We start from the raw sequence: 26,537 nt of genomic DNA on the forward strand, positions 1-26,537 counted from the left end.
ATTGTCTACGGTTGCTTTTGTACTACAGTGGCTGAGTTTGGTTTGTCTACAAAGCAGAAACTATTTACAGGATCTCATCAGATTTATATCATAAAAGCTTTACCTACACTTCATTGCACTTTTTTGATTTACAGCTCTCTCTCCACAGTAGGATCTAAATCTCTTGAGAAAAAGGGACAATCTCAGCACTAAAAATGCTCATTAAATGCATAAAGGGCCCATGAAGTTCTCCATAATTTGGCACCTTTCCATCATTTTCCTATGTGCCAGCTAAAATAAACTGTATTTTTACTTCATTAAGTATTTTTAAAAAACATTATTTCTAATGGCAGTATAGTGATCCATGTTTGTATTCATTTACTTACAATTTTGATGGATACCACCTATCCCTAATTATTTATTTGCACCTTTTTTGTACACTTACAATCTGGTGAAGTATTTCTCTCCCCTAATTCCTTCCTTAGTAAAGACAAAAGCAATGGAATCTTGACCTTTCTGGGCTCAATCTTTTCACTGTAGTGGTTACTTTGGTATCTGACGTTTCAGGGACTTCCCCAATAATTTCACTAACGGCTTCAGAGTGCTTCAAAGTCAACTACAAAATGCAACTAAAAGAAATTTTTTTTTGCTTCAGTTTTCAGTATAAAATTATTCTCACATACCTGTTGATACTCTTACTCTCCTCAACATATATTTTTTTCTTTTCTATTAAGACTTCAGTTGACACTTTGCCAGGGATTTCACTAAACATGTTTTTCAATTTAGTTATTTAATGGGCCTTTGTCATTTCTCTTAACCCCCATATTTGATAGATTTGTTTTCTCCTCCTCTAAGAGGTCCTTACTAAGAGCATTTCACCCACAAATGCTTGCTGCAATCATTTTAGAAACCAGCTTTATATACTCCTTACCAATTACACCTCATCCTGGTAAGGAGTTCTTTTTTTTTTCCTTTTTAAAATACACCAGAATAGTTAAACCTTCTCTGTTTTAAAACTTTGCAAGTCATTCATTCATTACTTCCAGCTCAGTTTACTATCTTCAAAACGTGGTCTATGGGGCTTCCTTGGTGGCTTAGCAGTAAAGAATCCGCTTGCCAATGCAGGAAACATAAGTTCTATCCCTGGTGCAGGAAGATCCCTCATGCCAGAGCAACTAAGCCCTGAGCTCCACAACTACTGAGTCCGTGCTCTAGAGCCCTGGAACCACAACCACTGAAGTCTGCATGCCCTAGAGCCCGTGTTCTGCAACAAAAGAAGCCACTGCAATGAGAAGCCTGCACATCACCAAGTACAGAGCAGCCTCCGCTCCCCGAAACTAGAGAAAAGCCCGAGAAGCACTGAAGACTGAGAGCAGCCAAAAATAAATAAATAAATAAATAAATAAATAAAAAATGTGGTCTATGACCTATAATTAATAGGTTCACTGTTAGAGTGAACTATAAAACACATTTTAAGATTCTGCATTCATTCAATGTATACACATGTTCATTATAAGATTCTGAATGTGTGTCACATAAAATTTTACAAATAAAAGAATACGTGTTTCATAATCATGCAGATTTAGATTCAGATTCAGCCAAGAACACTCTTGAGTCTCTGGGCAAACTACTTACCTACTGATATTTCAGTTCTCCCATAAGTAAAATGGAAGTAACTATCATGTGTAAAGCAACAAGGGGCTAGAATAATGAGCATAATGTATGCAAAAGTAATAATGTATGCCAGATGCCTACAAATGATGAGTATCATATTACATCATCCTACAATAGAAAAAAATGTTAATTCACTCTCTCTTTCCTTTCAACTCAAGCAAAAGGGGAATAAATGCTGTGCTCCTCAATTTAATTCCATTATTAAATTCCCTTAAGTAAAAGCAGTTTGGCAATATGAACTGAGTTTTTGGATGTTCATATACACTGACCCAATATTTTCACTTTGGGAAATAATCTAAAACACAGAAATTGTTTTATGTATAAGGATGTTCACTGTAGTGTTTATTATAACTGCAAAAATATAATAAAAAAAGAAACTTGCTAACTGTCCAAGAGCAAAATGTTTAATTATGAGAAACTCATAAAAACATCTTGTGGTCATTTAAAAAGATGCAGACAAAATAATTTCGCAGCATGTCAGAATGCTTAGGTGCTAGGTGAAAAAAGCAAAATTATTAATATAAAGTTCTCAACTGTATAAAAATCAAATAAACTGAGAAAAAATATTGGAAGGATATGTATCAAAGGGCTTAATTACCTCATGGTCCTGATATTTGTGATTATTATTTTATGGTTGCTTTCTATAGTTTTCTAAAATACCAATGACCATGTCAAAGATGATGATAATAACAGTTATTATTTATGAAGTGTTTACTACATGCCAGGCCCAGTTCTAAGAACATATTGTATTACACTGAAAAGACTTGCTTTGTTTTAAAATTTTTACCATTAAAAAGACATATGTTGATTCAAATCTTATAGTCTTTCAGATATCAGATTTCCTTCAGCTTTCCTTCAATTCTGAATTCAAATATTTGCTCAGCTATCAGGCGCCATTTTGGAATAAGATGTAGCCACCATTCCTGTATTGGTTCTATCTACTGCAGAAAATTCTAAGACAAATCTGCACCCTAATCTCCTATTCTAGTATCTCATTTAACCATTAAGATTCTGGAACTCTTAACATTATTACATAGTACCTCAAATAATTCTAGTACGGAAGTCTTGAAATAAGCAAACGTGGCTTCTGAAAACTCTTTCCCACCCTAACTCCCATCTGTGTGCTAAGTCGCTTCAGTCATGTCCTGACTCTTTGGGACCCTATGGATTTAGCCTGTCATGGTATGTTCCAGGCAATAATAGTGGAATAGCTTGCCATGCCCTCCTCCAGGGGATCTTCCTGACCCAGGGACTGAACCGGAGTCTCCTGAGGTTCCTGCATCGCAGGCAGATTCTTTACCACTGAGCCACCGAGGAAGCCCAACATCCATCTATAGAACTACAAATCTACAGTTACCACTTCTGCAAATCTCTGTCTTCCATTGTAAACTCCCCACCCTCTACAATCCAGGAGACCTCTCCTGCCGGCCAGCACTCACCAGAGAGCTATCATAGCACTGGCTGAATGGAAAAGATTTTCAACACCTGGGGAATTTAGCTGTCTCTTAGCTATCTCTGATCCTACCTTTCTGAAGGTGGAATTACTCCACACTGTTTCTAAAAACTTTTCACTTTGATTTTCTCAGCTTTTTCACCCTTTTGTTTTTTAGGAACAGCATCTCTTTGGCACCAATATGTATTCAAATACCAATTTTAGGAAAAAATTCATAATTTATATCCTGGGCAAAACAAATAACTCCCACTTATTGCTGTGTTCTTCTCTGCAGTTTATATTTGATAAATATATTTCATTATATATGTCACTTGGTTTGGCTTCCTGTATAACCATATTCCTTTTCTTAAAAACAGTGTCTGCAGTAATCCAACATGGTTAACTGCAAGCAATTCCTCTAAACATAATATTTATATTTCAATGCAGTTCATTTATAGGATTTAGAAAAACAGAATTCATGAGATGGCTTTAACATTATATAAAAAAAACTAGTCATAAAAACAATGGATATAAAATGTTTTGATAATGGAAAGATTTACAATTGGAATCATATATATTTTTACCAAAATCTTATCCTGTCACAATATACAATGATAATAAGCTATACATCTTTAAAATATTTTAAGATACTTCTGTGGGAGGAATTCAGTCATTCCCTGAATATCTAGGATGAAAATGTAACAACATCAAGGCTGATCTGGTAGGGGCCTCTTTCAGGTAAAAGAAAATGGATCACTAATAGTTCATTAGGCTCCTATTAAATTAGGTGAACTGCCAAACTGTTACGCATTTATGCATTGCATACAGTGCAGAGTAAAAAAGGAATCTGCACCTTCAAGCTAGTATTTCTCTTTTGCAGTTGCAAGTTTTCAACTTGGCAGTGTCATTCTCTAAAAAGAATAGGTGCAGGAGAGGGTAAAAATGGAAAACAGAATTGATTTCAAAAAACGGAATCCTCCCCTGATTAAGTATAACTTATTTACCATTCTAATACGAAAGCTTTGACAAAATAGAGAAACTTAAAACCAAATGTAACTTTTGTTATCCTAAAAACGAGTATGTCAGGACAGCCATTTTACAGTCTTGCATTTTCAAATACCTACTACACGATACAACTTGTATTTTTTTAAAAAATCTTTCCTTTAGGTTAAAAAAAAAAAGCACCATTTATACACTCATCATTCAAGCTACAAGCTTCAAGGCAGGATTGCTACTGAGCTTCTTAACACAACTGTCAAAATCAATTTGTGGACAATCTCCAACTTAATTTTCTATATTTTTATCTGTGGAAGAACGGAACTGATTAGTGATGATTAAGGTAACGTGCTTAAAACTATGCAATCCTTGTAAAATCCAGCTGATTCTTAAAATCTGAAAACAAGTTAACAAGCGTTTGCTTTCAATAGGAAGAAAACCACTCCCCAAACAGGTTGCCTGTGGCGTGGGTCCGCTTCTCAGCAGCAGTTCCCTGGGGCGTGTTCGCGTGGGAGAAGTACAGAAGGGCAGAAGTGCAAAAAACACAGACCCACGCAAAACCCGTACAGTTATGTAAACATGTCGTGAAACCACGAATCCCCAAGGGGAAAAAAGCCGCCTGGAGACAGCGATCAGCCGCCGGAGTGTGGAGGCGGTGGTGGGTGCGGGCCCGGGACAAAGAGCGGGCATCCGGGGCAGCGCCCGACGGTGCCCAGAACCCGCGGGGAGCAGCTGTGCCGGGGCCCTCAAACGCCGCGGTTCAAACAGTCAGCTCCCTGAGGCGCAGACCTTCTTCCTGCCACCCCTCAGGGGCTACGGGCCCTAACCTCGGACACCTGAAGAGCCGCCGCCCGCCCCCTGTCCGGATCCCCAAGAACGCCTGGGCCAGCAGCTGTTGGGCTTGGAACCGCGCCGCCGCCGCCGCCGGGCTCCAAACGGCCAGGCTGGCACCGATGAGGCGGCGGCGCCTCTCCCCGCGGCCGTCAGGCAGCTTGCGAACAGCCTGCCCCAGTTCCCGCCCTCCAGTCAGGGGCCGCGCACCCTCACGCCACCTACCCGGTCCCACACCATCCCAGAGGCCTCCGGCGCTCGGGCCCTCTGCCGAAGCGGCGCTGCCTCCCGTCCGGGGCCTGAAATGGCTGCGGAACAAAGAGAATCTGGGCTCCGGCGAGCGCCGGTCCGATTGGACGGGGGGCGGGGCCCGCCGCGGGAACGTTCGGCGGCGGTCGCCTTGGCAACGGCGCCGGGGCTGGGGAAAACCGCGGCCGGGGGACTGCGGGGCCTAAGGACCTGAGCCCGGCGGCGCGTGGCAGCGGTTTCTGAGCCCGCGCTGCAGGCTCGGGCCTCGGGCCTCGGGCCTCGGCCCGCTGCCGGGCTCCAGCTCGCGCCTCCTGCGGCCGGCTCGCGGGCCCGAGCCTGTGGCTCAAGGAGGAGCCGCTGTTGACGCTGCTCTGCCCTGTGAGGCCTCGGACAAAATGGCCCTGCAGGGGTGGCTGTCTCCGAACACAACGGCCCTTCCCGGGGACCAACTCCAAAGTGACAGCCCTTCCCCGGGAGCCTATTTAATACCGAATGTGCCGCATATTCCACAATAATACAGTTCCATCGCCGCTGGTAAAAAGCAGAAATGTCTCCAATGGATAGATAGGGTGGACGCTTGTCCGCGAATGTTACAGCATAGCTTTTGAGGTATGCTGTATCTGACACATTGACTGCTATGTAGGTGAAATTAAATGCTTTCTAAAATTAGGTTTTACGTCTTCAGGCGTGTATTCATATAAAAGTGTCGTTTCTTGCTGTTAGAAATAACAGGTTCTCTCCGTAACAGGCCATCATGAGAAATTAAAATGTTCTATTTTCCGAACAGAAAAACGTTTATACTTTATATAAATCAGTATATAAAGGTAGACGTTTTATATACTCATTTATTATAATGGTAGTGAGTAGATAAATAGTTCCCTTCTCCACATTATTCTTAACATATACATTTACTATATGTGAATATTTAAAATATTATTTCCTAAAGTGAGAATATTCTTCCTCACGTGGTCAATGTGTGTAAAAATACCAGCAGTTTTGACTATCCTGCTTGCAAATGCTGTATACATTATGTTTTGAAAATGTGTGGTGGTTGTTGCCTTCCAGGTATAGTCTAGATAAAATTATAGTACCAATACTAGAAGTGTGTTTTTCATACTGAGACATCTTATTTGTTAATAAACTTGTTAATTTTCATTTGCAACAACAGTCATTTTATGAAAAAATGTTTATTTAACTTAGACTTTGAGTATAAAAGGAGCTTTTCTATCATTAGGAAATTGAACATAGCAGAAAAAATATTTTAAACAACTAAAATATTTATAATTATGGTTAACATTTTCTAACGGTAATTCAATAGCAGTTGCATGCAGTAGTGTGAAGCAAAAAGAGACCCCTGAAAGAGGAATAGATTACCAAGAAAAAAAATCTTAATGTCAACCTTCCTAGCTGATAGTTCAGTATATCTGCAGGGGTATTTATCCAAAATATGTATATTTATCCAAATAACAAACATTATATTTCTGCTTTTGAGAAGTCCTGTCATGGAATAGGGAGCCTTGTTCTCTACAAATCAGGGTATATGTGGTACTTGTATGCTACTTTACTAAAGAAAAATAACAGGAATACTTTTAAAATGTGTAGGATTAGCAAATAATGACAGGTGTAAAGATTTATTGATTAAGCAATTACTAAGGAATTTGCCTAATAGTTTGGAAATAGTTGAATTGGAAAGAAGTAAAGTATTATTTAATGTATGTGAGAAGATTTATTGACCAAGATATTTTGAAAGGAAAAAATACTGATTATCAATGTTTTGAAATTGAGACTAGGCAAGTTAAATATCCATTCTTTTACAAAATGTAAATGAAAATGAATTAAAAATTTAATATAAAAGAGTTCTCTATTGGATACAGAGAGATTTAGACATGTAGGCTTTTAATATTTGTCCTTTAGGTTAAATTAAAAATATGTGTTTTAAACAGTAAATCTTCTTATCATTAACAAGGATTTATTAACATAGCTTATTTTATTTTAAATTTCCTGTTATTTTTTCCTCTTGGCACAATTAGCCAAATGAAGTAGCATCTAATCCAGGAGTGTTTTCTCTTCACACCCAAATACAGTACAACAGTGCTCATGTGATAAACTTTTAAGAATTGTTGGTATTTTTAATGACATATTTGAAATTAAAATAGTAAATAAACTTTGAGTTTAACTTCAGAATCATTACAGATATCATATTTTAAATTTCTGTATTAAAATTTATTTCTTAGGTAAAAACATGACCAAGATAAAATCAAGGCATGATAGAAGTTACAAAATAGTATTAAGGGAGAAAACATACCTATAAGCTTTCACCTTGGAAAGAAAAGATGCTTACTCTGTAGGTTGTAGCACTGTCAAAACAAGCATGAATCTCAGAAACAGAGTCTCTGTATGCACTTACAGACACTTTCAGTGTGGTCCTTCTGAGCTTCACTTTGTCTTAAACAGGATTAAATAAGATAAAGTATATTAGGAGCTTATTAGCAGAGTGACAGATAGTTGGAGGGCAATAAAAGATAGTATTATTAGGTATTAACACATATAAAAGAACAGATGTTTGAGAAGGAGGAATGGTTATTGAAAAGATAATAGGTCTGGAAATCCAGAAATTGTTAAATATTTTTAATAGTTATTAGTGACTATATAGAAACTCAGTAAGATAACTGAAACTATCTATTAGATACAGGGAAGCTTCTAAAATAGAAAACTTCCGAGAAATGCTTCCGTTTTACACTTCTGGAAAGTTGTAGATTCTCACTAGATCCTTTAACACTAGGTAGTTTAAGGAATTGCCTTCCATTGCAATATGTTCAGATTGGCAATAAGATAAAAACATTTAAAAAGTAATTATATAGAGGAATTTAATTCAAATGTTGGAAAAGGACAGTTGTATTCAATATTCAGATATTTGTAAATAATCTATAAGCATTTCTCACTTAAAGCAAACCCAATTTATAGTTTGTACAGAAGAGATATACAAGGGAATTATTATTAACTGGGAAAAGATTAACTTCAAAGTTCCTTTAACTATTAATATCTCCTAGTGATTAAAATATGGTTCTATTTATAAAAATGTCTACTTAGACTTCGGCTTCTGAGAAGACGGAGCAGACCTACTTTTTGCTCTTCTCACAAAGTACAGCTGAAATCCTTGAACATTACACACAAAACAAGCATACATTTTACACATAAAACGTTACACATATGACACATAAAACATCCATGAAAGAGCGAAAACAGACTAGCTAATGTCCTGGAAACCCAAGGAATATTAAAATTAGTTACCTGAGTTTTCTTTTTGCCTCATAGATCCCAGACTTGAGACTGAAGAAGCTGGCTACTTGGAAGCGTCTATGGTGCAGACCAAGAAAGACCCAAGAAAATATTCCTCTCTGTAGCTGAAGGACCAGTAAAGGGGCAGGATAGCAGACAGAAAACATTTAGACAATAAATGTTCTACTCCAGACAAAAACTATGAAAAAAATATGACTCCTGTCCCCTAATTCATGCTAGCAAAGGTCTGGTGGAGAGCCTAGACTTTTACCTCAACTTCCCCTTGCCTCTTCTGGTATCAGAGAGAGTTAAGTAGGGAGTTAGGACATTGATCCCACTAACCAGTAATGGGAAGCCTCCTATCTTGGGTGTCATTGGAGGCCAAATAGGGAACTTGGACTTCTTCCCCAACCTGGCAGTAATGAGGTGGTGTCTGCTCTCCACCCCCACTTCCACTTGGAATGCTGTGTCAGAAAAAGCCAGCTAAAATAGAAGATTTAAATAAGATCTAAAATCTTATAGTACAACACCCTCAATATCTAGATTTCACCTGAAAATTCATGATCATTTAACAAACTAGGAAGATGTCAAACTGTATATAAAAAAGACAATAAATGATAAAACCAAGATGAGAGGGTTGTTAGAATATCTGACAAAGATTTTAAAGCAGACAGACAGATCTGAGAAATGCTTCTCTGAACAGCTACAAAAACACTTGAGACAGAAAAAGAAAATCTTTAGCAAAGTAATAAGAGAGATTAAAAAGAACCAATGAAAACTTTAGAACTAAAAATTTAATAATTAACTAAGATCATGACACCTGGTCCCATCATTTCATGGCAAATGGAAGGGGAAAGGGTGGAAACGGACAGATTTCTTCTTGCGCTCTAAAATCACTGTGGATGGTGACTGCAGTCATGAAATCAGAAGAGGATTGCTTCTTGGAAAGCTATGACAAATCTAGACAGTGTATTAAAGAGCAAAGACATCACTTTGCCAACAAAGGTCTGTATAGTCAAGGCTATGGTCTTTCCAGTAGGCATGTATGGATGTGAGAGTTGGACCATAAAGAAGGCAGAGTGCTGCAGAATTAATGCTTTGAACTGTGGTGTTGAGAGTCCCTTGGACTTCAAGGAGATCAAACCAGTCAATGCTAAAGAAAGTCAACCCTGAATACTCATTGGAAGGACTGATGCTGAAGCTGAAGCTCCAATACTTTGGCCACCTGATGTGAACAGCTGACTCATCAGAAAAGACCCCAATGCTGGGAAAGATTGAATGAAGGCAGAAGGAGAAGAGGGTATCAGAGAATGAGATGATTGGATGGCATCACCAATTTAATGGACATGAACTTGGGGAAACTCTGGGAGGTGGTGAGGAACAGGGAGGCCTGGCATACTGCAGTCTGTGGAGTCACAAAGAGTCAGATGTGACTTGGTAACTGAATAACATCAGCAGAAAACTAAGTGGATAGGTTTAACAACACAATGTAGGCGTACAAGGAAAGAATCAGTGAACCTGTAGATAGATAAATAGAAATTATCCAATCTAGCAGTAGAAAGAAAATAGATTAAAAAAAAAAATGAGCAGAGTTTCATGGAGTTAAGTAACTAACTAAAGATCTAACATTCATGTCATCAGAGTCCTGGAAAGAGAAAAGAAAGGTGGGCCTAAAAATACTCAAAGAAATAATGGCTGAAAACTTCTGAAATTTGACAAAAGACATACATCTACAGTGTATTTTCAATGGAGGTCCCCAGACAGCTAAATGAGGGAGAGTGTTTTCAACAAATAGTGCTGGGACAACTGAGTATCCATATGCAAAAGGGTAAAATTGGACCCCTACCTTGTACCATTTACCAAATGTAACTCAGAATGGATCATAGAACTAAATTTAAGAGCTAAAACTATAAAATTCTTGGAAGAAAACATGGACGTAGATATTTGTACCTTGTATTGGGAAAAGACTTCTTAGATATGACACCAAAAGCACAAGCAGCGAAAGAAAATACTAGATAAATTGGACTTCAATAAAATTTAAAATGTTTGTGCTTCAAAGGATACCATAAAGAAAGTGAAAAGGCTACCCGTAGAATGGGAAAACGATATTTGCAAGTCACGTATCTGATAGACCTTTTCTAGAATAAAGAACTCATATTTCAATAATATAAAGACAAATAATCGAGTTTAAAATAGGCAAAAGATCTGTATAGGCATCTCTTCAAATAAGACACATAGATTGCCAACAAGCATTTGAAAAGATACTCAGTCTTATTCAGTTGCCCAGTTGTGGGCAACTGGGCAAGCTAGACTGTTTGCGACCCCATGGACTATAGCATGCCAGACCTCCCTGTCCCTCACCATCTCCCAAAGTTTGCCCAAGTTCATGTCCATTGCTTTGGTGATACCATCCAGCAATCTCATCTCCTGACAACCAACTCATTGGAAAAGACCCTGATGCTGGGAAAGATTGAAGACAGAAGGAGAAGAGGGTAACAGAGACCTCTGACGCCCTCTTCTGCCTTCAATTTTTCCCTGCTTCGGGACTTTCCAATGAGTCGTCTGTTTGCATCAGATGACTGAAATACTGGAGCTTCAGCATCAGTATCAGTCCTTCCAATGAGTATTCAGGGTTGATTTCCCTTAAGATTAACTGGTTTGATCTCCTTGCTGTCTAAGGAGTCCTCCAGCACCACAATTTGAAGGCATCAATTCTTTGGTGCTCTGCCTTCTTTACAGCCCAGCTCTCACAACCAGATGTGATCACTGGGGAGACCATAGCCTGTACCATATGGACGTTTGTCGGCAGAGTAATGTCTCTGCTTTTCAACGCACTGTCTAGGTTTGTCATCTCTTTCCTGCCAGGAAGCAATCGTTTTCTGATTTCATGGCCACAGTCACCATCCTCAGTGATTTTAGAGCTCAAGAAAAGGAAATCTGACACTACTCCCACCTTTTCCCCTTCTAGTTGCCGTGAAGTAATGGGGCCAGATGCCATGATCTTAGTTTTTTTAATATTTAATTTTAAGCTGGCTCCTCCTTTACCCTCATCAAGAGGCTCTTTAGTTCCTTTTCACTTTCTGCCATTAGAGTGGTATCATCTGCATATCCCTTATGGCAGAAAGTGAAGAAGAACTAAAGAGCCTCTTGATGAAAGTCCAAGAGGAGAGTGAAAAAGTTGGCTTAAAGCTCAACACTCAGAAAACTAAGATCATGGCATCTGACCCCATCACTTCATGGCAAATAGATGGGGAAACAGCGGCTGACTTTATTTTTGGGGGTGCCAAAATCACTGCAGATGGTGACTGCAGCCATGAAATTAAAAGACGCTTACTCCTTGGAAGGAAAGTTATGACCAACCTAGATAGCATATTAAAAAGCAGAGACATTACTTTGCCAACAAAGGTCCATCTAGTCAAGGCTATGGTTTTTTCAGAGGTCATGTATGGATGTGAGTGTTGGACTATAAAAAAAGCTGAGCGCCGAAGAATTGATGCTTTTGAACTGTAGCGTTGGAGAAGACTCTTGAGAGTCCCCTGGACTGCAAGGAGATCCTAAAGGAGATCAGTCCTGGGTGTTCATTGGAAGAACTCATGTTGAAGCTGAAACTCATACTTTGGCCACCTGATGTGAAGAAATGACTCACTGGAAAAGACCCTGATGCTGGGAAAGATTGAGGGCAGGAGGAGAAGGGGACAACAGAGGATGAGATGGCTGGATGGCATCACCGACTCAATGGACATGGGTTTGGGTGAACTCTGGGAGTTGGTGATGGGCAGGGAGGCTTGGCTTGCTGCGGTTCATGGGGTCACAAAGAGTCGGACGCGACTGAGTGACTGAACTGAACTGAACTGATCTGCATATCTGAAGTTGTTGATGTTTCTCCCGCCTATCTTATTTCCACCTTGTAATTCATCTACCTGGCATTTCTCATGATGTGCTCAGTGTATAGGTTAAATAAACAGAGTGACAGCAGACAGCCTTGTCATAATCCTTTCTCAGTCCTGAATCAGTCAGTTGTTCCATACAGGGTTCTAACTGTTCCTTCTTGACCCACATGCAGGTTTCTCAGGAGACAGGTAAGATGGTCTGGTATTCCTTTCTCTTTCAGAATTTTCCACAGTTTGTTATGATCCACACAGTCAAAGGCTTTAGCATAGTCGATGAAACAGGTGGATATTTTTCTGGGATTCCCTCGCTTTCTCTATGATCCAGCAAATGATGGCAATTTGATCTCTGGGTCCTCTGCCTTTTCTAAAACCAGTTTGGACATCTGGAAGTTCTTGATTTGCATAATACTGAAGCCTAGCATGCAAGATTTTAAGCATGACCTTACTAGCATGGAGATGTGTGTAATTGTCCAATGGTTAGAACATTCTTTAGTACCAAACTTCTTGGGAATTGGGATGAGGATTGACCTTTTCCAGTCCTGTGGCCACTGCTGGGTCTTCCAGATTTGTTGACATATTGAGTGCAACACTTTGACAGCATCATCCTTCAGGGTTTTGAGTAGCTCTATTGGAATTCCATCATATCCACTAGCTTTATTGACAGCAGTGCTTCCTAGGGTCCACTTGACTTCACACTCCAGAATGTCTGGTTCTGGGTAACTGACCATACCATCATAGTTATCCAGTTCATTAAGATCTTTTTTGTACAGTTCTTCTGTGTATTCTTTCCATCTCTTCTTGATTTCTTCTGCGTCTACTAGGTCTCTACCATTTCTGTCCTTTATTGTGTCCATCTTTGGGTGAAATGTTCCCTTGATATTTCCAATTTTCTTGAAGAGATCTCTAGTCTTAGCTATTAGGGAAATGCAAATCAAAACGAGATACCACTCCACATGTACTAAGATAGCCATAGTAAGAAGCATAGATAATAATAAGTACTGGCAAGGATGTGGGGAAGTGGGGGGGGATGTAAAATGCTAATACTGCTTTAGGAAACAGTTTGGCATTTCTTCAAACAAAAAGAGTTACCATATATTCCAGAAATTCCATACCTAATGGAAATGAAAACATGTCTCCACAAGACGTGTGCACAACTATTCATAGCGGCATTATTTGTATTCAAATGTCCATCGATTGATGAATAAGCAAAATTAGTATATCCATATAATGGAATATTCATTGGTATTTTTAAAAGAATAAAGTATTAATACATGCTGCAATTTGAGTGCACCTTGAAAACATTTTGCTAAATGAAAGAAAGCAGTACTGGGGACTGTGTATTGTACAATCAGATTTATATGAAATATCTAGAATAGGCAAATTTACAGAGACTGAGTAGATTAGGAGTTTCCAAAAATTGGAGGGGAAATCAAGAGTGACTACTGATAGGTATCAGGTTTCTTTAGAGAGGATGAAAGCAGTCTAAAATTAGATAGTAGAGGTTACACAACCTCATGAATATACTATAAAACACTTTATGGTAAACTTTAAGAGGGGAAATTTCATAATATATAAATTATGTCTCAGTAAGAGACATATGTTATTTATAAAAATAAAAATGAAATCCAAATAGGATTAATCAAGCAAAAAGAAAATCCATGTCAGGACACATAGTTCAACTTCTAAAAATGTAAAGGAAAAAGCTGAAAGCTTAGGGAACAAGAAATGACACCTTACCTAAAAGATAATATGAATGACAGTGAATTGCACACCACAAACTATGGAGGCTGAAAGGAAATAATACTGTTTTTCAAGTGTTGAAAGAACTATCAACCCAGAATCCTATATTCAGCAACAATACCTCTTTAAAGAATGAAGGAAAAATCACAATATTATCAGATGAAGGAAAATTAATAGATCTTGTCACTAATAGACTTTTTTTTCTAAAAGAATGGTTAAGGGAAGACTCTAAACAGGGTGAAAAGTATAAAGGTAGGAATATAGGAGCATTGGTAAGAAAGAAGAACAGGTTAAACAAAAATATAGGTAAATGTAATCGATTTCCTTTCTTCTTGAATTTTCTAAATTTTATTTGGTGGCTGAAGCAACTATTATAACATTGTCTGATGTCATTCTGAATGTAGTTTGAGGAAATATTTAAGACAATTGTATCATTAATGGAAAGGTAAAGAAACATAAAGGGAAATACAGTTTCTAGACTTCATATGTTTCTGAGTATACTGGTGCTGTCATTTTACCGTTCAAGTGAAGTGTAGAAACCTTATATATAGAAACATACATATATAAATTATATATACACATTTCTAGTTATACCCATGTATATGTGCATATATGGGGCTTCCCTGATTGTTCAGATGGTAAAGAATCTGCCTGCGGTGCAGAAGACCTGTGTTTGATTCCTGGATGGGGAAGAGCCCCTGGAGAAGGCAATGGCAACTCACTTCAGTATTCTTGCCTGGGAAATCCAATGGACAGAGGAGCCTAGTGGGCTGCAGTCCCCGGGGTTGCAAAGAGTCAGACAGCATTGAGTGGCTGATACACTTTCTTTCATATATGTATGTAATTTAAATAAATATATGTATATATAATGTAATACCTAAAGCAACCAGTAAATAAGCTATGTAAAGAGATACATGAAGAAACATTACAGGCAAATCTATGTGGAATTCAAAAAATGTGTGAGAAACCCACAGGAAAGCAGGAAAAGTAAATAATAATAAAAAAGAACAGACAGAAAACAAGAAGTAAAGTGACAGCCCTAATGTATCAATTACATTAAACATAAATGTATTTTGATTGGCAGGAGTGGATTAAAATAATGACCCAAGTATGTTTACAAGAAACTCACTTCAAATATGATACAAGCAGGTTTAAAATAAAAAGAAGTAATAAAGAGCAGAAATCACTGAAACTGAACATAGAAAAGCAATAAGGAAAATCAATGAAACAAAATGCATCTTGGGGAAAAAAATCAATACAATTGACAAAGCTCTAGTAAGACTGAAAAAGAAAGAAGACACAAATTACTGAAAACTCAGGAACAAAACAGGGGATATCACTACGGACACTGCAGAAATCAAAAGGATGATAAAGGAATATTATGAACAACTTTGCACACATACATTTGAGAATGTAGATTAAATATACCAATCCCTTGAAAAATTCTAGTTACCATAACTTACCAACATAAAACAGATTATTTGAAATCACCTTGTAACTATTAAGGAAATTGAATTCATAATTTTAAAACTCTTCCAAAAGAAATCTCCAGGCCCCGATGGTTTTGCTGTAGAGTTCTACCAAGCATTTAAAGAATTAATACCAACTATACACAGTCATGCGAAGAGTTGACTCACTGGAAAAGACTCTGATGCTGGAAGGAACTGGGGGCAGGAGGAGAAGGGGTCGACAGAGAATGAGACGGCTGGATGGCATCACTGACTCGATGGACGTGAGTCTGAGTGAACTCCGGGAGCTGGTGATGGACAGGGAGGCCTGGCATGCTGCAGTTCATGGGGTCGCAAAGAGTTGGACACGACTGAGCGACTGAGCTGAACTGAATACACAGTCTGTCTTAGAAAAAGAGGTGAAAACACTTCTCAACTCATGTTGTATAGTTACACTGATACCAAAACCAGACAAAAATAGTATAAAAAAGAAAACTACAAACCAGTATCTCTCATAGACTCAAACATAGACTCAACATAGACTCAAATATTCTTAACAAAATAGTAGAAATGAAATTCTACAAATACAAAAATAATTATAATATAAAAATAATTATATACCATGACCAAATGGGTATTCCAGGGATTAAAGGCTAAATCAGTTTTCAGAAACCAATCAACATTAGTTATCACAGACATGCAACTTAAACCACAGGTGATAAGATATCCCTACATGCTCATCTAAATGGCTGAAACTGAAAAAAATATGACAATACCAAAATCTGATGAGAATTCAGAGAAGCTGACTCACTCATACATTGCTATCGGGAATATAAAATGGTATGGTCCCTGTGGAAAACAGTTGCACTTTCTTAAAAAATGAAACATGCGACTACTGTATGAGCATTTGTCTATATGAGCACTCTTGAACATTTATCCCAGAGAAATAAAAACTTACTTTCACACAAAATCTGTCCATATACATTTATAGCAGCTTTATTTGTAATAGCCCCAAACTTGAAACACCTCAGATGTTCAATGAAGGAATGGTTAATGAAACTGTGGTATATTCATACTACTACTCAGTATGTGGAATACTATTCAGCAATAAAGAGAAACAAATTATTGATATACACAGCAACTTGGATGAATCTCCAGAGAATGAAAAGTGGAAAAAATCCAATCCATGGTTTCTCCTAGCAAAGTTCCTTCTCTCCGCTTGCTTTTCCTCTTGCCTTCTCTAACCTGTATCTTTAACCTCTGCCTCTCCATTGGATCAAAAACCTTTCCAAAATTTAACTGGATATGACTTTAATGTTTATAAAAGTTGCGGGATTCTAAGTAAAGGAAGAATTCAAGATTCCATCAAGTTTGAAAGTGTTTTTGTGGTTGAAGGGAGAATTCATCTATATATCTTAAGGGCCAAAGAAACACACCATCCAATCAAGTCATCAACCAGAATAAAAGTCGCAGACTTCAGTGAATAGACTAGAGCTGCTTATTAAGTGGAGTTTGGATGCCCAGTGAGCAATCGTTCTGCCAAGTTATGAAGAACCTATTATAAACTATAAATAGGACCAGTATGTTCCATCAGGGTTTCTGAGACAACTCGACTCAGTGTCCTGCTTGAAATTTCTAGTCATTATGCAATCTCAAACAGGCTAAGAATGAAATATGTTAGGATTACTCAGCCACAAGTGACAGAAAACTTCTAACAAGATAGTAATTTATCTTTCATGTCAACAAAGGCAGTTCGCAGCTTGTCTGGAAGATTCGTAATTATCAGATATAGGCTTCTCCATCTTGCTACTTTTCCATCCTTTATAGGAAGCCCCTTTCTCATGGTCTAGTATGGAATACCAGATTTCAGCTTAGCCATTTACAACCACAATCCAGTCATTGGGAAAGAGAGAGAGAGAGAGAAAAAAGGAGAGATGTAAAAACCTCCCTTTCAAAAAGTTTCACACACCACTTTTATTTGTCATTAGCTAGAACTTTGTCTCTTGTTATATGACACATACCTAGCTTAATATTTGGGCTTAACTCCATTCCCAGAGAAAAGTCTAAGTTTTCCTCTTACTCCAGTCCAAAGCCTGACTCCCAGAAGTTGGGTTCTATCATTCTCAAAACATTTGCAATGGCTTCCAATAACTCCTAGAATTAAATCCTTATCATAGCTCTAAAGCCCTACATGATCTGGCCCTTGCTGACCTCCTCTTTCTGACCTCCTCTTCTGTAGGTTTCCCTGAAGTCTCAGATGGTAAAGAATTTGACTGCAATGCAGGAGACCCAGGCTCGATCCCTGAATTAGGAAGATCCCCTGGAGAAGGGAATGGCAACCCACTCCAGTATTCTTGCCTGGAGAATTCCATGGACAGAGGAGCCTGGCGGCCTATAGTCCATGGGGTTGCAAAAAGTCAGATAGACTGAGCGACTAACACTTTCTACCTGTTGACTGGGTTGCAGCTATACTGTTCCTCAACCGTAGTGAGCTCATCTCCACCTTAGAATCCCTACGCTTGCTGTTTCCTCTGCTGGATTGCTGTTCCCCTCAGACATAGCATGATGATCCCTCTTACTTCTTCAGTTCTCAAAGATTCTGCTAGATACTACCCCTTGACCACCTTATTAAACTTCTATCTTCTTACCATGCTTAATTTTATTCATTGCATGTATCAGTATCTAAAATCATATTCTCTGTTCATTTGAGGATCTCTTTCACTAAAACGTGGACTCCATTAGAGTGGGAACTTTGTCTTTCTTACAGCAATCATATTCTCAGTGTAAAGAAGAATGCCAGATACAAAGTAGGTACTCAATAAGTAGCGGGTAGATAAATAAATGGATGAATTGATGACTAACTTGGTGAAACATTAAGCCAACTCCTTGGCTTTGTTTCCATGCTCACTGAGAAACCTTCTGATTATAACTTAACTTCCCAGAAACTTTTGATTATTGGAGAAACAACATTCTGATCATATTTGGACATTGGCTAATATTCTGGTTCTAATGCACGTTTCTCCCCACATTTTGTTAATGAGAGTTTGCTCCTAAAAGGGAGATGAACAGTTGTGTTTAGAGTCTTTACAGGTGACATTCTGATCATATTTGGACATTGGCTGATATTCTGGTTCTAATGCACGTTTCTCCCCACATTTTATTAATGAGAATTTGCTCCTAAAAGGGAGATGAACAGTTGTGTTTAGAGTCTTTACAGGTGACATTCTGATCATATTTGGACATTGGCTGATATTCTGGTTCTAATGCACGTTTCTCCCCACATTTTGTTAATGAGAGTTTGCTCCTAAAAGGGAGATGAACAGTTGTGTTTAGAGTCTTTACAGGTGACATTCTGATCATATTTGGACATTGGCTGATATTCTGGTTCTAATGCACGTTTCTCCCCACATTTTGTTAATGAGAGTTTGCTCCTAAAAGGGAGATGAACAGTTGTGTTTAGTCTTTACAGGTGACCTTCTGTTGGAATAGCACTAAGGACCCCACCCTGGGACCGTGGTAACCCTATTAAAACCCTATCTAGTTAAGGGTGCTATGTGAGGACCTGTTAAAGGACAGCTCTGCTCCATTTGTAATATTTCTAGGTTTATTTTTTTTATCAACTTACAAAACTTTTGAGGAACCATTTATCAAGAGACACATGTTACCAATTTACCATTTACTTCCTCTCCTGTACTCTCACATTACAACTTTGATGTACTTTTAAAATTTTTTTGAGGAATAGTGATCACAGAGGTTAAAGGCGAAGCTTTAGTTCCAGGCATATCTAGATTCAGATGGCTTTGTCTTCTTGGAGATGTCAGTTGACCTTTGGGATCCTTGGTTTCCTTATCTGTGTGATGAAAATATTAGTTGTGCCCATCTAACTAGGGTTGTTGAGAGAATTAACCTTGTAAAGATTTTGTCAGCACCAAGCTGCACTTACAAAGTAAGCACTCAGTAAATACCCACTATTTGGAATGAGTAATAATTTTTCCAGGGGAGTTGAAAATACTTCTAATTATACTAGCATTGAGCCTCCCAGGTAGCTCAAACTGTAAAGAATCTGCCTGCAATGTGGGAGATCTGTATTCAATCCCTGAGTCCAATCCCTGGATCAGGAAGATCCCCTGGAGAAAGGCATGGAATCCCACTCTAGCATTCTTGCCTGGAGAATCCCATGGATAGAGGAGCCTGGTGGGCTACAGTCCATGGGGTTGCAAAGAGTTGTACACGACACACACTAACACACACATACTAACATTATTAACAGTGTAATAGAGGAATGTAAACTTTTTTCTTTAAAAATGTTTATTTTTTGATAAATGTTTTGAGTGTTTGTGTTATACTCTCCAAAAGAGGAGTTGGGCAGATTGTCTAACCCCAACAAGGCAGAAATAATGGCAAATATTGGCAAAACTTAACTAGAATGCTACCCAAAGTGATCTTATAGCCAGCTCTTTTATGGAAGGCGTGGATAGGAAAGACATCCTCCTCTCACCTCTTGGAAGATGTTAATCAGAGTAAAAACAAAAAACAAAAAACAAGAAAAACCACAAAGTTTTCTTCTACTGCCTGCATCCCACCCTCCGCCCCACAGCAGGTTCTTTTTCTTCTGTTCATTTTTGTCTTTGCCTTTTATTTGGGAGCTTTCCTTAAGGGTCTGGTGAGACTGGCTCTTCATTCAGACATTTTCATTAATAAGAATAAGGCACAGAAAAGCAGATTGTAAGCGCTGTTGTGATGGAGGAATTTGTGGACAGGGGGCCTTCCTGGATGGCTCAGAGGGTAGAGGATCTGCCTGCAATGCAGGAGACACTGGAGACACGAGTTTGATCCCTGAGTCGGGAAGATCCCCTGGAGAAGGAGATGGCAACCCACTCTAGGATTCTTGCCTAGAGGCATACTAGGGCAGAGGAGCCTGGCGGGCTACGGTCTATGGAGTCACAAAGAGTCGGACACGACTGAGCAACTAAGCATGGACCTCTCCTCAGTGATGAGGCATGGAGATGACTTTTGTGACCACAACTTCTCTGGTGCCTTGATTGGGAGAGATAAGCATGGCTCCTGGTGTTCTAGGACCTGGAACAGGCTATAGGGGTGGAAGTGGGAGGTCTCATTGTTTACTGCGCCTGAATCTGGTTAGTCGTTCTGGTGCCTCATCCTTGTGCTCCACTGTGCCTGGATTCCTCTCGTCTGGGGCCTGTCTGGTTCAATTGCCGCAGAGAATAAACCTGCCATTTGCTTACCGTGAGACCAGGACGAGTTGTCATGTTGCTTCATGGGGTAGGACAGGGTTCCGGGGATTTTTTTCGGCCAGTTCTCGGGCTGTCAGTGCGTCTCTGCCTCTTCCCATGCCTTAGGTTCCTCGGCCCTTCCTGAGCTCTGTGGAGAGACTCAGCTTGTTTCAGTTTGGTGTCAGGCACTTTGATTTCACATTTCTCTTCTCTTTTAAGCCAGTTTCCACTTCTGCATCTGCTTTCTGTCTCCACAAACTTGTTAACAAAGTTTAACATTTCTTGTCTGCCGTAGCATCTTTCTAGCTGTCCTTGTGCTTGTGAATTAGATCTTTGAAAAATTTTCCTTTGCTGCCATTTTCAGGAGATTTCAGAAAAGAGAAAAATATGTCTAAAAGTTAAACTAGAATTTTTCATTCTACTTTTAAAAAGTAACTAGCAGATGTTACACTGGGCGTGGTTTCATTTTTAATTTTGAGTAAGAGAGAGACTATTTTAATGTACGTAATTTTGGGTCAGTAAGTTAGCAATTGGGAATTAAATATTTTAAAAATTAAATGTAGGTTTAATTCCAGTGACATTTTAGGAGTCAGTGTTATGATTTTGCTATAGACCATGGGATAGTACAGGAGACTGATGCCAATAAACTGCCATATAATTTTCCATGTTTTGTATGTCATGAAAATTCTTCATAAGATTAATTTACAAATGGATCAGCAGCTTTCAAAGAACACAGACATTCTGTTCAGAAAGATTTATATTTTTAAACACAGATTGCTATAGCAAAATTTATAGATCAAATATATATGCATATCTTTGAAAATGAATCATCCCTTGAGACAGAAAACGGGAAAGTCTTTTTCTAACTTTTAATTTGTGCACCAGAAATTTTGAGGTCATAATATCCAAGCATCCAAAGAATTCCACCAAACCATGTGGACTTTCTGCTACAAAGTTATTCATAAATTTTAAAGCAATAAAACGTATCCTTATGCAGGTTTCTCTTGGGGCTCTGAACTTACATGTATGCTGGACTGGCTCCTTTCCCCCACCTTCTGCATTTTTAGTTCAGTTTTCAACTTCATCTCTCAGCTATTGCTTTTGTTTTGTCCTTTCCTTAGTGTTCACTGTTGTTCTTCCTTTAAGAGTCACTGGATTGGCAGTTTGTCAAAAGACCAATGTGTGATTCCGTGTGTTATGCTTTTCCTAGCACTTCTGTCGGGGCAGATTTAAAGAATTCTAAAAATGAGGGCTGTCTCTTCTCTAGCTGGCTTGAAGTAGAAGTGGTAATTTGGATTTGCTTTGCTTATGCTGGTAATGATTGTACAGTCAGACAAATGAATTGTAAGGCATGAAAGCTCTGCCTGCATTTCACAAGACTTGTATTGCCTATGGGGGTAAACATATCTCATAGTCCCTAAGGACTGAACAGAAGGAAAGCTTTCTGATCTTGGAACTGGATTTTTCTGTGAGGATATGTATTCACATAAATCAGAAAGAAAAGCCATTAGGGAATTTTATCATGAAGTACATATAAACTGATAAGACATCTAGAAAATCAAAACAAGGAATATTTCAATAATAGCTGTGGATATGCTGTTAATTTGTGTCCCTTACCACCTTTCCCATTTTCTCATCAATGCTTTTTTTTTTCTATGCCAGTTAGCAATGTGTGTGCGTGGGTGTTAAGTCGCTTCAGCCGTGTCTGACTCTTTGTGACCCCATGGCTATAGCCTGCCAGGCTCCTCTCTCCATGAGATTCTCCAGGCAAGGATACTGGAGTGGGTTTCCATGCCCTCCTCTAGGAGATCTTCCCGACCCAGGAATCAAATCCATATCTCTTACTTTTCCTCCAGGTTATTCTAGCATCACCTGGGAAGACCCCAGTTAGCAATATTTTTGCTCAACTAATTTGTGTTCCTTCCTCAGAAGGATTTTCCAATACTATGTGAAGGGCATATTTACATTTTTACAAATGGAATTTGGGTTGCTGAGAAAAGAGGATGTCATCACATTGCTATTTTGATAATTTACCATGATTCTAGTATCTTATTAGGTTCAAAGGATTATTTCTTAAAAAGTATCACACATTTTCCCCCTCATCTACTCTCCTCAAGATCTGAGTAGATGGAAGTACCTATATACAACAGTATATATTATATACTGTAGTATATATATTACTATTGTCATATACATATATATCATTGAATTATGTCTATAGAATTTTCTTTTACAGGAAACTGTAATACTCTGTGTAACAGAATCTGAAGGAGGAAGGCTCTATAACTTAAGAAATAAGGTGAAAATATCTCTAAGTCATACAGGTCAATTTTAGCTGGAGAATGTACTTCTTTTAGTAGTTGAGCTAATAGAAATCTTTCAATTTAGAAGAAAGGAGGATTGTGAGTAGAAGACTCAAGGCAGTATTACAGAAGTCATGGAGATGGACAGGGCTATGAAAGAAGTGATCATCTCTGGAAGGGAGATTAGCTGAAGATGAGAGAGTTCAATTTATTTGTAGAGAAGTTGTGCCACTTTTGATCTGGGGGTTGGGGAGGAAGGCAAGCAAACCAGATTTTGATTGGCTTGGCAAAAAGAACTTATTGAAAGTGTACTGGAATAGTTCTCAAAAAAAAAAAAAAATAAACTACCCACTCTAGTGACTGGAATACAGCTTGTCTATGGAACAGAAATGTCAGACACTCTGCTTGCCTCTTGCTTTATGGACCTCTCTTTTGTGAGGAACATGACTGCCTGATATAACCAAGGTTTACATTTTATCGTTTCAAGTGTTTGGGACCAACTCTACATCTTTTTTCTTGTTTGTTTTGCTGTTTAAAACCTAAATTCCTGGGGATGAGACTTACTGGGCTTGACTGAGTGAGGAGCCCAACTTGGACCACGAGTGATTAGCTGTGGCTAGAATGAAGGGTCATTTTGCAATATGGCGTCCCTGCGCTGGCTGCGTAACAGTAGGAGGAGAAAAGAGAGAAGGAAGTGCAGTTTCTAGGATAAGCAGATGGGCCAAGGAAACTGTTTCTAATTTCTCCACTGGAAAAGTACATCTCCAAATCATTTGATTCATGAGATTTAGTTGGAAGAGATGATCTGATGCTCGGGCACAAAAATCCCACCAAGTTACCAACATATTTTGGTAAAATAGCAGTGCTTAAAGGTTTATCAAGGTTTATTTTAACCACTTAGATATAAAAAGAATAGTTAATTCATATTTATTTTATAATTTTCTCCAGTAAATTTTTCACTTGGAATTGCAGCTGGAAGGCATTGATAAATCTAATGCAGTCCTCTCATTTTATAAAGAGGAATATAAAAAACTAAATTACTTGATCAAAGTCACATGGTAAATAAGTAACAACATCTAGGCTGAAATCCAAGTGTTACTTCTTACCTAGTGCTGATATTTTGATCTTATTTGCTTAGAAATAAACCCACTCCAGTACTCTTGCCTGGAAAATCCCATGGATAGAGGAGCCTGGCAGGCTGCAGTCCCTGGGGTCGCGAAGAGTCAGACACGACTGAGTGACTTCACTTTCACTTTTCACTTTCATGCATTGGAGAAGGAAATGGCAACCCACTCCAGTGTTCTTGCCTGGAGAATCCCAGGAACGAGGGAGCCTGGTGGGCTGCCGTCTATGGGGTCGCACAGAGCCGGACATGACTGAAGTGACTTAGCAGCAGTGGCAGCAGCAGCAGCTTAGAAATAGCTTGTATTTTGCTAAAAAATTTTAAAGATGATGGGTTCTTATTTGAAAAATCTCTGAATAAAATATATATAAGTCCCTTGTCTCATTGTGTTCTGCGGCAGCAAGACTTAACAGTAGTTCAGAACTTTAGCTTGGAAATTGAGAAACATCAGTTCCACACAGTGCTTTCTCCTGAACTAAAGACAACTTCTACCCCGAGGTGATTTGCAAATAGATGCACAGGGAAAACCAGGATTTAGGAAGCAGATTTGGAGTCCATCAGCTCTAAGATAGTTCTGTAATGCTAGATCAGGGTATAACACAATTTAATACGGCAATGATGATCTGATCAGTAAGGATTTCAAAGCAGAAATACTAGTAAGGGTCCCATGCATAAGGACAGCTGTAAACATGTAAACAAATAAACAAGAGAATTCCTGATAAGCATAACTGTCATGAAGAGAATAAAATAGGGGATGTGATAAAGAGTGATGGGAGACTACTGAAGATTAGGGAATCAGGGAAATTCTGAATTAATGAGTGATTCAATGAAAGCAAAATTATCAAGTAAAAACATATATCAATAACTTTAATAACAAAATAAAAAAAAACTGTAGTCATATCAATAAGAGCTCCAAGTGATATTTGATAAAATTCAATATCCAGTGATTTTTTTAAATTTGTTTTTAATTGGAGGATAATCGCTTTACAATGTTGTGTTGGTTTCTGCCATAGAACAACGTGAATCAGCCATAAGCATACATATGTCCCCCTGTTCTTGAACCTCCCTCCCACCCGGTCCTGCATTCTACCCCTGTATGCTGTCACAGAACTCCCTGTATGATACAATTTCCCATTAGCTGTTTTACATATGGTGATGCATATGTTTCAATGCTACTCTCTCCGTTTGTCCCACGCTCTCCTTTCCTCACTGTGTCTACAAGTCCGTTCTCTGTGTCTGAGTCTCTATTCAGTTCAGTTGCTCAGTCGTGTCCAGCTCTTTGCGACCCCACGGATTGCAGCACGTCAGGCCTCCCTGTCCATCACCAACTCACGGAGTTTACCCAAACTCATGTCCATTGAGTCGGTGATGCCATCCAACCATCTCATCCTCTGTTGTCCCCTTCTCCTCCTGCTTTTAATCTTTCCCAGCATCAAGGTCTTTTCAAATGAATCCGTTCTTCAAATCAGGTGGCCAAGTACTGAAGTTTCAGCTTCAGCATCAGTCCTTCCAATGAATATTCAGAACTGATTTCCTTTAGGATGGACTGTTTGGATCTCCTTGCAGTTCAAGGGACTCTCAAGAGTCTTTTCCAAATCACAGTTTGAAAGCATCAATTCTTCGGCGCTCATCTTTCTTTATAGTCCAACATTCACATCCATACATGACCACTGGAAAAACCATAGCTTTGACTAGGCAGAGCTTTCTTGGCAAAGTAATGTCTCTACTTTTTAATATGCTGTCTAGGTTGGTCATAACTTTTCTTCCAAGGAGCAAGCGTCTTTTGATTGCATGGCTGCAGTCACCATCTGCAGTGATTTTAGGGCCCAAGAAAATAAAGTCTCTCACTGTTTCCATTGTTTCCCACCTATTTGCCAGGAAGTGATGGGACCAGATATTATGATCTTAATTTTGAGAATGTTGAGTTTTAAGCCAACTTTTTCACTCTTTTCTTTCACCTTCGTCAAGAGGCTCTTTATTTCTTCTTTGCTTTCTGCCATAAGGGTGGTGTCATCTGCATATCTGAGGTTATTGATGGCAATCTTGATTCCAGCTTGTGTTTCTTCCAGTCCAGCATTTCTCATGATGTACTTTGCATATGAGTTAAATAAGCAGGGTGACAATATACAGCCTTGACATACTCCTTTCCTGATTTGGAACCAGTCTGTAGTTCCATGTCCAGTTCTAACTGTTGCTTCTTGACCTGCATGCAGATTTCTCAGGAGGCAGGTCAGGTCGTCTGGTATTCCCATCTCTTTAAGAATTTTCCACAGTTTGTTGTGACCCACACAGTCAAAGGCTTTGATGTAGTCAATAAAGCAGAACTAGATATATTTGGAACTCTCTTGCTTTTTCCATG

The 26,537-nt window shown here is 38.7% G+C and overlaps 1 protein-coding gene and 1 long non-coding RNA gene across 2 annotated transcripts in view; one reads left to right on the forward strand and one right to left on the reverse strand.

Moving 5' to 3' along the window:
* TNPO1 (transportin 1) overlaps window positions 1-5,294 on the reverse strand; it is a 91,101-nt gene extending 85,807 nt beyond the window's left edge. The window contains exon 1 of the mRNA XM_018065583.1: window positions 5,138-5,294. Coding sequence (XP_017921072.1) covers window positions 5,138-5,152 — 15 coding nt within the window. The 5' untranslated portion in view covers window positions 5,153-5,294. The remainder of the gene's footprint in view (window positions 1-5,137) is intronic.
* On the forward strand, window positions 5,343-8,642 carry LOC108638405. The gene is made up of 2 exons (XR_001919792.1): window positions 5,343-5,770; window positions 8,477-8,642. It is a non-coding gene; the product is annotated as an uncharacterized LOC108638405 (long non-coding RNA).

This window comes from Capra hircus, chromosome 20 (genome assembly GCF_001704415.2).
Source record: "Capra hircus breed San Clemente chromosome 20, ASM170441v1, whole genome shotgun sequence".
Classification (NCBI taxonomy): Eukaryota; Metazoa; Chordata; class Mammalia; order Artiodactyla; family Bovidae; genus Capra; species Capra hircus.